The sequence below is a fragment of the Chaetodon auriga genome, chromosome 14 (assembly GCF_051107435.1).
Source record: "Chaetodon auriga isolate fChaAug3 chromosome 14, fChaAug3.hap1, whole genome shotgun sequence".
Taxonomy (NCBI): Eukaryota; Metazoa; Chordata; class Actinopteri; order Chaetodontiformes; family Chaetodontidae; genus Chaetodon; species Chaetodon auriga.
Genome location: NC_135087.1, coordinates 19,450,484 through 19,464,689, shown reverse-complemented (window position 1 = coordinate 19,464,689; position 14,206 = coordinate 19,450,484). Strand labels below are relative to the sequence as shown.

Genomic DNA, 14,206 nt, shown 5'->3' with positions numbered 1-14,206 from the left:
AGAGATTATTCAAGCAAGAGTTAAGGCAACTTCTCTGTTGTTTTTGAAAAGTAACATGAAGTCATGTCATGTTGGATTTTGTCTGTGGACCACTCGTCTATATTAGCGCTGGAGTTAGTTGTCGTTGCATAATTCAGGCTGTTGACCAGGCCTGTAGTCCATCATCGAAAAAGGAATGCTGGAGATTTGTCACGAGTCTGTTTGCCACCACAAAGACTGATTCAGTGGTCCAGGGCTTCCACTTGAGAGTTAGACTATCATGCCATCAATAACTGTCTCAGACATGGACAGTGTACCGTTTGCAGGGCCGACACAATGTGGTGCAGGTTAGGATCAGACGTAACATGCATGTTTTTTGAGCAGTGTGTGTCTGAATGTGTGTGTGTGTGTGTGTGTGTGTGTGTGTGTGTGTGTGTGTGTGTGTGCGTGTGTGTGTGTGTGAAGTTGTCAAGCAGGAGAAAAAGCAGACGTAAGAAAAGATTCGAAATAAATATCAAGCCCCTGTCACTGTTTTAAATCAGTATGAAATATCTGGTAAAGATGATGACTTTGAGAAATTCTGGGAGATCAGCCAGTAGTCGGACGGAAAGTTTAGCCTGATGGTGGCATGAGAAAGGAGAAGACGAGCAAAACAATTAGCTTTTGTCCTCTGGGGAGCAAATGTAAAGGTAGGGGAGTAATAGGCATGTTGGGAAATGCATGTATGACGCTGCAGCCAGCAGCTGGTTAGCGAGCTAAGCATGAAGACTGGAAGCAGACAAGCTGTTACGTGTTAATTAGTGAGCTTTACAGGTGCTGGTAGGTACTTTTTTTTACCTTTGGACAGAGCCAGGCTCTCTTTTCCCTCCGTTTCTAGTCTTTATGCTAAGCTAAGCTAACCCAACAGCTGGCTGCAGCTTCACATTTAACTGGCAGACAAGAGTGGTAACAATCTTTTCATCTGACTCTCCTTAAGAAAGCAAATCAGTGTATTTCCCCAACCAATTGAAGTCTGACCACTGGCTTGAGATATTTCATGTACAAGTCTGATATCTTGTCCTGAGGGTGGCGCTAGAGGAGAGCTCATGGAGGGTCCGAATGGGAAAGGGTTTTTCCTCTGGTTAACATCAGTGTGCTCAGTACATTTTATGGCAATCTGCCCACACAGCCATTATTCGTTTTCACTGCTAGCAAGAATGTATCAGCCTATGTGTTGTATAATAACAACACTGATGCCTTTCTTCCCCTTTCCAAGGTCAGTCCTCCTGGTTTTTAAGACGTGAACAGCCAGTCAGCTCAGTGCAGTGTATGCTAAAGTGTTAGCTTGGGGCAAAAAAAAAAAAAGAGCTAACCAGGACACATGGATCCTTTCGAAATCAGTCTTCCACCTTCTTTTAACTGCATGCAGCAGGTTGATACACTAACAGGAACTGTAACCTGTCTGACTTCAGACAAAGGACAGAGCTGTGGCTCAGTGTTGTGCAGAGTTTTAGTTACCATTGACGAGACTGAGGTCATGTCCTCTAGATGTTTTCACAGCCTGCGGGGAATTTACACACTATAAATTATAATAAATATATGATATACAAAGTTTGACAAGAAATGAAATTTACAGAACAGTTGATGGAATAAATAAGACGTGAAAAACGTAAGTAATTTAGAAATAGTGTTGGGAGGCTCATGATCTCTGAAATCTGGGCTATGGCGCTGGTTTTATATGACTCCCACATTTGTTAGGCAGGATTGAAACTACAATTTCCAGCTTCCTGGTTCCATTGATCCTGGTTCTTGTTCTTTCAGTAGCAAAATTCTGGAGGAGACCACTGACAGTTCCACGGGGAAATGTCAGTTTTGGAGTTTGGGTGCAATTGCTCAATTTCTATTCTTCTGATAGAACTGCAATGTCTGTCTGTCTTTTTTTTACTGCCGTTACTTGGAGAGACATTAAGCGGGGGCAAGGAAATGCTAAAAGTGACACCAAAGATGGGCCTTGGCACGCGGCAAACTAAGCCTAAATGCCTGACTAACAGGCAACAGATAGGGTTGCACACTGCTTACTCTGAGTCAACAATCTGTAATCTCAACTGGCCTCTCTGCTTGCACCTGCCTCACACACACACACACACACACACACGTACACACGGTTAAATTTACTGCATGCATTATGTGTGTGTGTGACATGAGTGTGAGTACTGTATGTACGCCTGTGACGTGTGAATGTGCGTGTGAGTAAATGTTGGGCTTCACTTGGACACAGAATGAATCACACAATGTCATGACCGAACTAACTAGAACAAAGACTACAGGAGTGCAAAGCAGTGCACGCATCTAATGTAACTCATGATTACAGATCAGTCGAGTCCTGCGTTATCTTTTACGTCCAGATTTGTGTTTCACCTTTCTCGCGGTGTGACCTTTATGGCTTAAGTAAACCATAAAGACAGACAACAGGGCATTACTGCGTTTGACATCCACTTGTGTTCTCCAATTTCTTCCTTTCGTTTTTAAAAGAAGTGCTTGTTATTTTGGCAACTATGAATTATCTGGTCAAATCTTCAGTCTGAAATCCCATTTCCACTGAAAACTAGGTGGCATGTTTTGCCTCAACACACCAGAGGCCTTTGGCATATGATAATACCTTGTCTCGCACTGGTACAATGTACCTCCTCCATAGGAGTGTAAACTAAATGCTGGCTTTGTCTGATGGAGACCCAGCAAACAGGCTTACGCTGCAGTGTAACTGGGATGGGTGACAGCTGTGTTGCTTTTACTTAAACTGTCCAAAAAAGATGCACATAGAGCAGAATCGAGGAAAATGCTGGCTTTAAATTTGGCTTAAGATCGAAATGATTGGAAAAAATAAATAAATAAATTTAAAAAAATCAAGCAACTTGGCAGGATTGGAAGCAAGAGGCGACGCTTAAATATTTCTCAAATGATTTCCAAAACAGGTTTGTCTTCAGCGTGTTTGTTGTCGAAATATTCCTGTGGTGTTACTTCAGCACTTTTCCTCCAGGTCCACGAAGAATTATTTATGAAAGAGCTGGCTTCCCTCTGCCCCCTCTAAATTCAGTGCAGTCACTCTCAAACTAACCCATCACAGGAACATCACTGGTAATGTATTATAGAAAAGATTAAGAACTAGCCTGCGGTAGCGAGTACCCATTGCAGGCTGGCAGATTTTCCACACCGCCTTGCCTTCCCGGTTCTTTTGGAGGCGCAGTAAGCCTTGAAAACAGCAGGGGCCCCGATTACTGTTACGAGCATGACTTAATGTTTAAGCACACAGACGACATTCCCGAGGGTGTGAAACTTTCAATAGCAGGAATGATTATCATGACGACTCCGTCTCATTCTTGTGTAATAATATATATTTCAATTCAGTGAAGTTTAAGAGCAAATGAATAGAAGCCACAATGGCAGAGATTGTGTGATTCCACCCACACACCATTACTTGCTGGTGAAGGTTAATATTTTATCCTCCAGTTTGCTGATTCAGTCAGAATATTTCTCAACACACTTGGTGATTTTATGTCCAAGGGCTGTTCTCTCGCCTCTGACTTTTTAAACTGTCCTTCAGTCATATTACATCAACTGTATTCATGCTTGTGCTTCTTTTTAGCTGCCGCCTGTCACAAATCACCCAGAACACTTTGTGTTAGGTTGTGCACAAGCAAAGGCCAAGAAGAATGTCCGCCATTTTTCCCCGCTCTGTGGCTGTACAATCCAAACTTTGTGAAATACATCTATACCTTCGTGACAAGTTGTGTGAGAAAAAATAACACCTAGTGGAGCAGAGATTTTGTACCTGTGGTGGGGCTCCAGGTTGGACTGAAAAAGGAGCATTTCACTGAGGGATGGAGATATCTCTACGGGCTCCTTCACTAATGCCCCTGCAGCAGCTTTCAATGCAGGATGCTATAGTGCGATCCACAGTAACAGACAATACAGAGAGCACTTGCTTTGATAGGGGAGTGTCGATAAGCTATACGAGCCAGAGTGGGCTGGGAGTCTCTAAATGAGGAGAGAAGCAGCGGGGTAAAGTCCTCCTGTCGCAGGGACACAGTCTGCAGTTCAAAGGTCAAGCGATCCTGTTGGCCATGACATCAAGAAGTTCAGTCCATCAGAGTGTCTGTCACACGGACAAAAGGAGTCCTGTCCGCTCTGCTATGATACACATCAACATGTTTGGTTGGACTCTCATCAGTCGTCGAAGGCGATTTGTGGTGCTGGTAGACTGGACGATGAGTGAGGACAAGAAAACTGTTTGTGTGTGTGCATGTGTGCGGTGGTTCAGTTGGGAGGGGTGGGATTTGGAGGTGGGGGGTGGACAAGTAAGTGTCACTGATGGCACTGTGGTCCTCAGAGCGTCCATCTGTGAAACAGAGTGGGAGGAGAATTAGACTGAGTCACTGCAGGCAGCCCCAACTTTAATTTAAAGGTAAATGGGAGAATAGGGTGTGTTTGGTTCAAAGCAACAAGGCTCAAACAAGACCCACACAAGAACGGAGTTGGTGTTGAAGAGAATGCAGATTTTCAGCCGTGCCTCCTAATTTGGAGTTTACTCTCTTTGGTACATGCAATCAGTTATCAGCTTGAGGACACTTCTGGGCAAATAAAGAATGAAATATTCAGCATCTGCTTCTCTGGTGACATAAATTTTACACAGTGTTTTAGATATTTCATGATAAATGCCTTGTGATATCGCAGACAAGTGGAGAAGGTGAGACGCAGCAAACAGATTTTTCATTCTCCCTTATCAGTTATCATGTATCTTTAGTTATCTGAAGATTATGGCAGATTTTCTCCATCACTTCTACGATTCATTTCAGCTGCTTTTAGCAGTAGTAATGGTGCATGCAGCTTGATTTTCATCTTTTGTCATTATTAATTAGTCTAATTCAGAGCACTCGCCTCATGTTACCACAACTTGAATTGGCCTTCAATTGCTCTTGAATACAATTTCATTTAATTAACAACTCAAGGAGTGCATCATTAAATTTGTATTAATGTGCTGAATAAATCCTTTGTCACGAAAGACTTCCCATTTCCATTCTGAAGCTCGTGGAGGTAATCTGCCAGTCAAAGTAAAATCTTCGAAAATGCATGAGTTGGCTGAATGCATGCCCCAAGCAAGAAATGTATGTCAATCTAAACAAAACAAACAAACAAACGCAAATGCATGATATCTAGCTGTTGCCATAATGTATTTGATTATCTCATATCAAGTTTGAAAAATTATTTCATTCTTAATTAACAAGTTTAATTGTGCTGCTAAGTGCTCAGAGTGTGACACTTGGGGAAATCCTGGCATATCTCCTTTCATACTCACATGTATTAACACCTCCTTTTAAGGTGTGCTTGATCATTTCATCTTTTCAAAAATGGGCTTCATATCATATTCCCTCCTGGTACATTAACCCTTTTAAAGGCTTTTAAAAGTCAGTCCCAGTGAGTGCCCCTCCAGGTGGCATTCAAATAGATCACCTGCACACCGTCTGCCACAGTGCAGCTAAGGCTTGCGCACTCACACTCCTTTTAGATAATAATTCAGTTGATGCTTGTTTGACCTCTTCCACAGAGTCTGTGTGAGGGCACACTGCGTCGACCCTTGAATCAAGCATCACATTGTGCGATTCTGATGAAGTGATCAGCCTTATTGTGCCATGTCAAAATCATCACGCGACACTGGACAAAACATGAAATAACCCTGTTGGCAGAATTTTAGGATGATAAGACAGTATGAATAGTAAACTACTCCTTAAAGAACCCTTTTGAAGTAAAGGAGATAATTTCAAATAGTTTATAGATATACACTGGGGAGGGAGAGACATTTGAAACATCAAAACTGACTGATTATTTGATGAGCACCCCACAGTGAATTGCAAAATGTCACTGAATAAATCTGTGTAAAGTTATACTTAAATCCAGAGTGCACGCAACTGCATAAAAGTGTTTGTGGGCGCACACTGGGGTGAACTCACCTCATTTGTTTTGATTGCGGATTCGCAGACACCTCCTCTTCAACGGTGGCTCCAGCTCGGGGCTCCCAGCTGCTGATAAAGGGGCACTGATGGAGCAGGATAGGATGGCCGTCTTGTCAGCACCGGGCTTTGGCACAGGCTGGATGACCACACAGCCTCCGGTAGACAGCAGTGGGAGGGCATAGGCATGCTCACCCTCCTCCAGGTTGGAGTCTGGGTCTGGCTTACCCTCCACTGTGTCCGCCATCTCATCTTGTATTGGGCCCCGCTTTCCTGGCTCCCAGTCTCCAACTGAGCAATTGTTCTCTTTCAGTGCCTCACGCTCCAGCTCACCATTGGCTGGCTGCTCCTCTACCTCTCCTTCTCCTGCAACATTGTCTCCTCTTCGGTCAGAGCAAGACTCAAAGGCAGAAGTGAGAAGCGAATGCCATCCCGTACCATTGACTATGACATTGCATGGGGCAGCAGGACTAGTTTGGAGCTGGGGCAGGAGTTGGGCCTGGGTCCGTGTTGTGCTGGGTAAAGGTGGTGGGGCAATGTTGGAGATACAGGGATTTAGCTGGTTTACTGGAGGATCGGCATTGCAAGAGGGGCTACTGTTGCTGGAGGGTGGGCAGGATGATTCCAGTGTGCTTGGGAGTGTGGCCCCTTCCAGCTCTGTAGCACTGAGGAGGCCCTGTGAGAGGACCTCTTCACCCCCATCATGACTACCCTTCCCTTCCCTCCCCAGCCCAGCAGCTGGAGGAGATCTGGATTCAGCCTCTGCCTCTACTTTGACCTGGACCCCAGGTAGCATCCTCTGAATTACCTGCTGTTGGCATGACCTCTGGCCCACAGTTAGATCAATCACTCCCTCCATCGGTCCAGGGCCGCTGGTTAGACACAGGTTACCAGAACCGTCCTCTGCCTTCACAGTCAAGTCGACCAATGTCGTCCTGCTTCTCTCTGAGTGTACAGGAGAGACACACTCTGTACCAGATGGCTCTACTTTCTGCTCACCTCTGTCGCCTCCAGAGGTACCTGGAGAGAGGAGGCCAGAAGCTGAAGCTTCGGAGGACTCTGGAGCATTGCGGGCAGAGCCACTTCTCTCAGGCTGGTCCCTGGAAACTTTGGGGCTGAATGGAATTGGGATTGGAATAGGGATTGGGACTGGGAGGGGAACAATGACAGGGTAAGGGACCAAGAGAGTTGGTGGGGGAACCAATGGGGCCAAGGATGGCATGCCAAAGTTCATCATTGGGGGCAGAGGAATCCGTCCATTGGGCATCAAATTGACTGGGGGGAAAGGTGGCAGACCTGGCATGGGGAGACCAGGGTGAGGGGGCATCATGCCAGGGTTGGGATTGGATGAGGGATGGACATGTGGAGACAGCATGGGCCTGTGCATGGGGCTTGATGCTGGACCAATTGTCCTTGGGGGAGGTGGTGGACCAATACCAGGAATAATAGGGTTTGACAGGGGACTATTGGGCCCTGCAGGATGGGGAGAGGGCCGAAGAAATGGTGGACGCATCTGCTGCATCATTTGATGCTCCATGAACAGAGGCAGGGGCATGGGTCCCCGGGGTGTCATCACCATGGGAGGGCTACCAGAGGGAACACCAACAGGTGGGTGCAAAGTGGGGACAGGTGGAGGGGGAAGTGTGGGGCTTTCGTGGGGTCTGGGTGTGGGGATCTTGGCTGAGGAGGAGGAGGACGGCGAGCAGACGGCAGCGTTGTCTGAGGGTGAGGTGGCAGAAGAACTGGAAGGGGCCAAAGCAGAGGTGGTGGAAGGTCCCCCTGGTGAGGGGGCTTTACGCCGGAGGTCCGTTAACGGCGTTCCCCAAGATTCAGGCGTGAGCAGCTGAACCCCTCCACTGCACTCCAGCTTACCCTCCCCACCAGCTCCATGTCCTGGGTTACACAGTGCTCCGGGCAGCGCCGCCTGAGTCTCCTTGTAGAAAATGTCCATCTTATATTGGTTCAGGCATTTGGCACTGCAGAACTGCAGCCTCCGCTCACCAGCGCCAAAGTCCAGGTACTCCTTAGTGTGGCGAATATGTTTGCACCAGTCACACACCTGCAACAAAAAACACAGCAGCACACACACTGCATCAGCACCTGTCACCCTGCATACAAAAGACTTCTAATTTGTTTTTGATGAAATACAACACAATCTTCTCTGAAGTACCCCAGTAAGCAGAGGCTCAGCCTCCAAACCATCTGGAGATAAACACATTTAAAAAAGATTCTTTTTAAGGAAACTGCTGCTTTTTCTAAACACTTTTACAGATCTGTCAAGAGCAGACACTTAACTTTGAAGTTTGTATAACTGCACTTGGCTGTATGTATTTGATTTATGTAATCTACGTGTGTGCTTGTGCATGTATCTAAATTGATATGTTTTCCTAACCGAGAGGTAAATGTGCACCTGATGGCATTCTGCTGCTAAGTGCTATTGAAGTGACTTTGTCTTTAACTTTCTGTCCTAAAAAGGAATGCCCATTTAAACCTTCTGTTGGCAATAAAGACACTATCAGTCTCATTTAACCATAGATCCCTGAGAAACTAACACCTCAAGCACAACAAGACAAAAAGATTATTTCCCTCAAATGGCTTTGCACACTTGGTATTGAAGTGTGTGCCAACTAGGAGACAGACACTTTAGTTAAGTCAGTTAAAACGCTAGAAATATACTGCATCACGTTTATCCTAAAGGACTGATCAATACTGAATTACAGAGAAAGTTTCAGCTTTCAAGCTTTTTGCACTTCAGGCCACTCCATAGATCAGCAATGATCTGACAAGACATCTTGGCTGCTATCATGATTTACTTTACTCTATCAGGTTTAAATCGGGCAACTAATGCAATAGCTTCATGCAGAACTTTCTCATTTTGTCAATCAAAATCAGAAGTTAAGAAAAAGTGGAGGTGTTTACCATGTATTACAGTATTTAGCATGTTTGAAATTTTCTCATTTCTCTGGATAACTGGCTGAACATACATGATATAAGACTATTTTGGTGGCAACTGTAGCGCAGATTATTACTGAAAATGTTTCACTGATTTAAAACATTAATGATAAGTGTAAGGTTTTGGTGTCAGTCAATTAAAATAAGAGAGCTCCCTTCAGACCTTGTAATGAGGTATCTGCTCTTTTGTGCATAAGTATTTCCATTTATGCTTGTGGAAATGGAAAGCAACAAATGCATGTTGCCTTAAAGAGGACAGTCTACAAACTTTATTATACTGAAAATAGCATTGTTTTCCTCACACAAAGCTGCTGACAAAGGGGCACTGATGCAAATCTATTTATCCACTTCCAGTAGCCTAAAAAGTCCAAAATGCAATGCAGCCATGGCTTATATCTTTTTGTGAAATAGGACTGCCTCTGGAGTATCTATGCTTTCAGCAACTGGGCACAGCAACACAGCACTGTTCTCTCTCCACTCCAACTTTTTTAAGGGAAAAAACATGAACACCTAACAATATAACACAATAAACAAACACTGCTCAAACCTCAGCCCTGGCTCTGGTGTGAGTAGATTATGAAAGCATTCATTTTTGCTGTTCCTAATGTTCACTGATATCCAATCATATAACAATTAATTGTCATTGTTTTTGTTTCAATTTCCTGATGGCGAGAAGCAGCAGCATATGTCCTCTTGGCATTTACATTATCTCACTAATAACAAGTTTTCTTTTCTTTTTTTTAAACTAATCCAAATCCATTATTGCTCTTTATGTATTTCTGTAGCTGTTCAGATCAAGTTTTTGGAGTCACAGTGGGATTTGTAAGGCGTAGTCAGAGCCAGTAATTTCATTTATAATAACATAACGACATGATTTTGCCAGTTCAGTCTCAAATTAAATTTCTCAGCATATGCTGTGCTGTATGCAGACAGCAAACCAGACGTGCATCCACACACAAGGAGGCTAAATTGAAAACTTGTCTTTCTTGCTCACTGCAGTGGCAAAGACCCAAAACACCCTGCTGCACTGTTTCATCACCGTTGTATGCCTTTTCAGCACAAAAAGTGCAAATTTTTCTTTGGGAAGCAAATGAATGTGACCCTGGTAGAGCAGATAGCAGTGGGCGAGCCCTGAACACGGCGTTACTCGTCAGGCCACACACAGCTCACTCTGTCAGCTCTGGGAGGAGTGGCAGGTCCTCGCTGGAGATAATTAAGGCATTAATCAGTTGTCAGACCCCTCAACGACATCCATCCATCACACAGACCCTTAAGCCCCCAAGCTGAATGTTAATAAGTTGAGGGATGCGAACCGGAAGGTGGATAAACTCCTTTTGCTCGCTGCATAGCAACATTGGTTTATTTGGCAGGATCCTGTCTGGCAGCAGCTGAAAGACACTGGACTCACATGGGCTGTTTGGGCAGATGCACTGTAGGACTGGCCAGGATTTCAGAAGAATGCATAGCATGCTGTCCTGCAGCTGCTACACGTGTAAAACATCAGCTTCTTTGCATAGATCATGTGGTTTACATCAGATTGTCTGGTGCAAGGTGGACTGAATCAAGCACAAGCCTCTTTGAAAAGGACAAAAGTTTTAAAAGATGTACTGCAGTTGTGCATTTGTAATAAGCTCAGAGTCGTTATGCAGTGTAACTCAGGAGAGATGGCGTGCCCAAATGCAATTCAGGAGGAATTTCTGAAACAAACACATGAATAGAGCTGGGGACAAGCAGCTAGAGAGTATAAGGGACCACAGCAAAAACAGATCTGAGGCAACTGCTAAGCTTGTCAGTGCCTTAAATTCTACACGTTTTAACTGGCCATTTAGTCCTGGCTAATTCAATGAGCCATGACTGAGTAAAAGTCAAAAAGGTGCTCTCTCAAGTTGAGCTTGATAATGGTAGGCCCAGGATATTCTAAATAATAAATGTGCTGAAATTTTCCTTGACTCAGAAAGACAGATGGAGAGCACTTAACGACTTTCTGCACTGTGAGTGAAATTTCACTGCACATTACGCTAATGGAGTTGTGCTTTTTTTCTCTCTCTCTCTCTCTCTCTCCCGCGCTCTCCCTACTCTGTACACAGATGTTTGCAGTTGAATGTAATTATGGTCATTTATTTCCATCGTGGCCAACGAACCAGTACCGGTGATGCAGTTTAACCGTTTGCATTACAGCAATTATCGTGCTTCCAAACAAGTGCAATCACCTCAGCAGTCATCGTTTTCTTCCTCCTCTCGCCCTCTGACCCAGTGACGAGGCCAGTGACATTTATGAATCCCAAGATTGGGCAACAGCTAGTTTTAGTGTATAATTACTTTACATTAACAAGTTAGGTGAGGTGTTTCTTCAGTCTCAGGGGTTAAGGGATTGGATGAAGGGTATAAAATTGCTGCAGTCACAGAGATGAAGGTGAAGGTTGCGGACCAACAGGTTGCCGAGGAGGATGAGAAAGTTTCAGGCAGTGACGAAGAGGAAGAGTTTGCAGATGTTAAAGAGATTGCAGAGGATTTAGATAATGAAGAGGAAGAAGAGGGGAGGAGGTTACAGAGGGTTAAGAGACTGGAGGGTTTCAGACGCTGCAGAGATTGTGAGGTTTCGTAAGAGGCTGTAGTGCCTGAAGTGGGTTTACATGGAGGAAGAAGAGGTTTCGAAGAATGAAGAGGGTTAAGCAGCAAAAGCGCATAAAGGGACAGGCTTGTGTATCCCCCTGTTAAGGTTGTTACGTGATGCTTTTGGCACTTCTCAGATTGCTAGTATAATCACAAAGTGCAAAACACAAGGATTAAACTCATGAAAATGAACCAGGTGCCTGCAGCCAGCCAGTTGCTTGGTTTTTGGTTGAGTCATCTCTTACTCCAAACGATCTGCGGTCTCCACTCCTGACAATTCGAGTCCACCAGCGATGTGAAGACAGCACACAGAAACACTGTGCTCGCTGCATTGTGGATTCAGTCCAAAAACTAGATTATGTCGCAAGAGACTGCCATCATAAAGCACCTGGTTCACTGGGAAAAGAAAACAGACTAAAGCTTCCACTAAAGTTTACACAAGAAAATTAAAGTTTGGCAGTGCTTAACAGACCATCTGCAACATGTGGACTTGTTACTATGATTAGCCAAAATATCAGTTTACAGTGGCCTCATTTATTGAAATCCCTTTCATGATAATTACCTGGCTTACAAAAGGGGAGACATATCTGGCTCATATCCTTTCCCTGTGTTTTACTGTATATTGGCTAGTCTGTCTACCTGACTGCTTATTAAAACCTGCATGGAGCATGAAGAATTTAAACAGCAGCTAAAAGCCACAGATGACCAGAGCTACAGTCCCTGTGAGGCCTGTCTTATCACAGCCAGCCATCACCATCACTCATTATAGATGTGACATACAAAGGCCATTCTCACTTGGCCAGGTGAAGCTCAATTGCGCTATATTTCACAGCACACACTCACGCACGCACAGTGAGTAAAATATCTCCAGCTGTAAGAATGATGAGACAGACCTGGTGGATTGTGTTTGAATGTCACTGCGGCAGACTGGACCTCTTTGAGACAAAAGATCTCTGTTTGTGTGTGGCTGCCTGCTAAAGGTGGCTTTTCCACGTGGGACGTCGTAGTTTAAAGCAAAAGTTTGATGTATTTGGGGAAGTATGGTTATTCCCTACTTCCTGAGGGTTAGATAAGAAAATCAACACCACTCTTACATCTGTGCGCTAAATATGAAGCTACAGCCTGCAGCTGAGTAGCTTTTTTTTAGTGTAAAGAGTGGAGACAGAAACAGCTAGCCTGTCCAAAAGTAACAAAGTCTGCTTAACAGCACCTCTAAAGCACCAATTAACAGTGTATAACTCATCTGTTTAATCTGTACAATCTGGGCTTTTGGAAAGGATTGTGTGCTGATCTATTTCTCGGTTGGGAACAGTTACTTCCTGAGACTTTGGTTTTTGTGAAAAGGTGCAGATTTTTCTACTTGTCAGCTCAGATATACTAGTGGTATTGATTTTCTCATTTCTCAGCAAAAAGACAAACAATTCAATTCCTAAAATGTCTAAGTATGGCTTTAAAGGAAGGAAAATTTAGGTCTTTTTCCACTTGGAACTTTTTTTTTTTTTCTATTTCTATTTCCATCGGTTGTGATAACATTGCACTCACTGAAGTCATTTATCAGATCAGGAAACACAGCAACATCACTAAAAGGAAGTCCAATGTGGCAACACATGAGCAGACAGGTTGTAAACATGCTAACAGCTTAGCCAGATTATCTTTACTACATGATTTAAAACTATTTTAAACCAAATATCCACTGCACCATTTGAATTCTTGTTAGTGATGCTGCCGCAATCCAAGATCATTTCATTCGGTGAGTACAGTTTTCTTATTGGACATCTAGAACACCATAGAAATGATGGTTAAAACCAGAAAAATCAGACCCAGCTTGCAATAAACTTGAATGCTCCCTTAAATCTACATTAGCTGCATATTCGTGGCATGTTAGTGGCACATATTTCCTTGTTTTTGTCGTGATGAAGGGTCTACCGAACTGTTTTCTTCCACTAAATTATGAATGACCAATGTAAAAATCACAATTCTCAATAAACACTAACAAAAATAAATAAGTAAATCCACACTATTCACCTTAGCTTTGCCATAAATGTGTTATCATTGCAATAATATACCAATTTTAATTCTGGGTGAGCACATTTGTCTGATAATTCTCCCAAATGCTCAACAGAAGGCACTGAATATGATGTATAAAGAAAATGAGCAAAGCAAATGATTACGCATGAAAAAAGTTATGAAAAGCTCAAACTTAAATGTATGCAAACTTTATGTCAAATGAGTGTCGCTTGTGTACTGTCCCTCACTTTCATCCTGAGCCTTTTGTGCTGAATCTGGTGGTTGAAGTTTACTTTTACAGTAATGCCCAAATATGAACCAGTCCACTGACATGTCGGCGAAAAATGACATGAAAATTATACACTTTTAACAAAAAAAAACAACAAGATCAAAACATATTTGTGCAGTAGCCATCAAGCTTAAACTCTATCTGGTGTTAAATGGTTATGGTCCTTACAAGCACATCGCTGTTTGTCTTGAAGACAAGCCTGGGCGTGTCCTGAGTAAAGCTGTGCTGGGGTAATTTCCCACCGAGGCCATCGTCGTCTCTTGCCTGGGGGGGAGAAATAATGGCTTCTTTTTACGAATGGACAAAATAAACAGGTGAACAGAGGCAACAAGGAAACTCAGAAATGGAAAACAACACTGAGAAAGATGAACAGAAATGGTGA

At 43.7% G+C, this 14,206-nt stretch overlaps 1 protein-coding gene across 4 annotated transcripts in view; it reads right to left on the bottom strand.

Annotated features, from left to right (window-relative positions):
- Nucleotides 1–387: 387 nt before the first annotated feature.
- sobpa (sine oculis binding protein homolog (Drosophila) a) overlaps nucleotides 388–14,206 on the bottom strand; it is a 41,447-nt gene continuing 27,628 nt past the window's right edge. For 2 of the 4 annotated variants that reach the window (XM_076749120.1, XM_076749121.1), the window contains 3 exons: nucleotides 13,993–14,088; nucleotides 5,964–8,022; nucleotides 388–4,354 (listed from right to left, as the gene is read on the bottom strand). In XM_076749120.1, coding sequence (XP_076605235.1) covers nucleotides 5,965–8,022; nucleotides 13,993–14,088 — 2,154 coding nt within the window. In that variant the 3' untranslated portion in view covers nucleotides 388–4,354; nucleotide 5,964. The remainder of the gene's footprint in view (nucleotides 4,355–5,963; nucleotides 8,023–13,992; nucleotides 14,089–14,206) is intronic. The other 2 variants (XM_076749122.1, XM_076749123.1) reach the window with 1 other exon arrangement.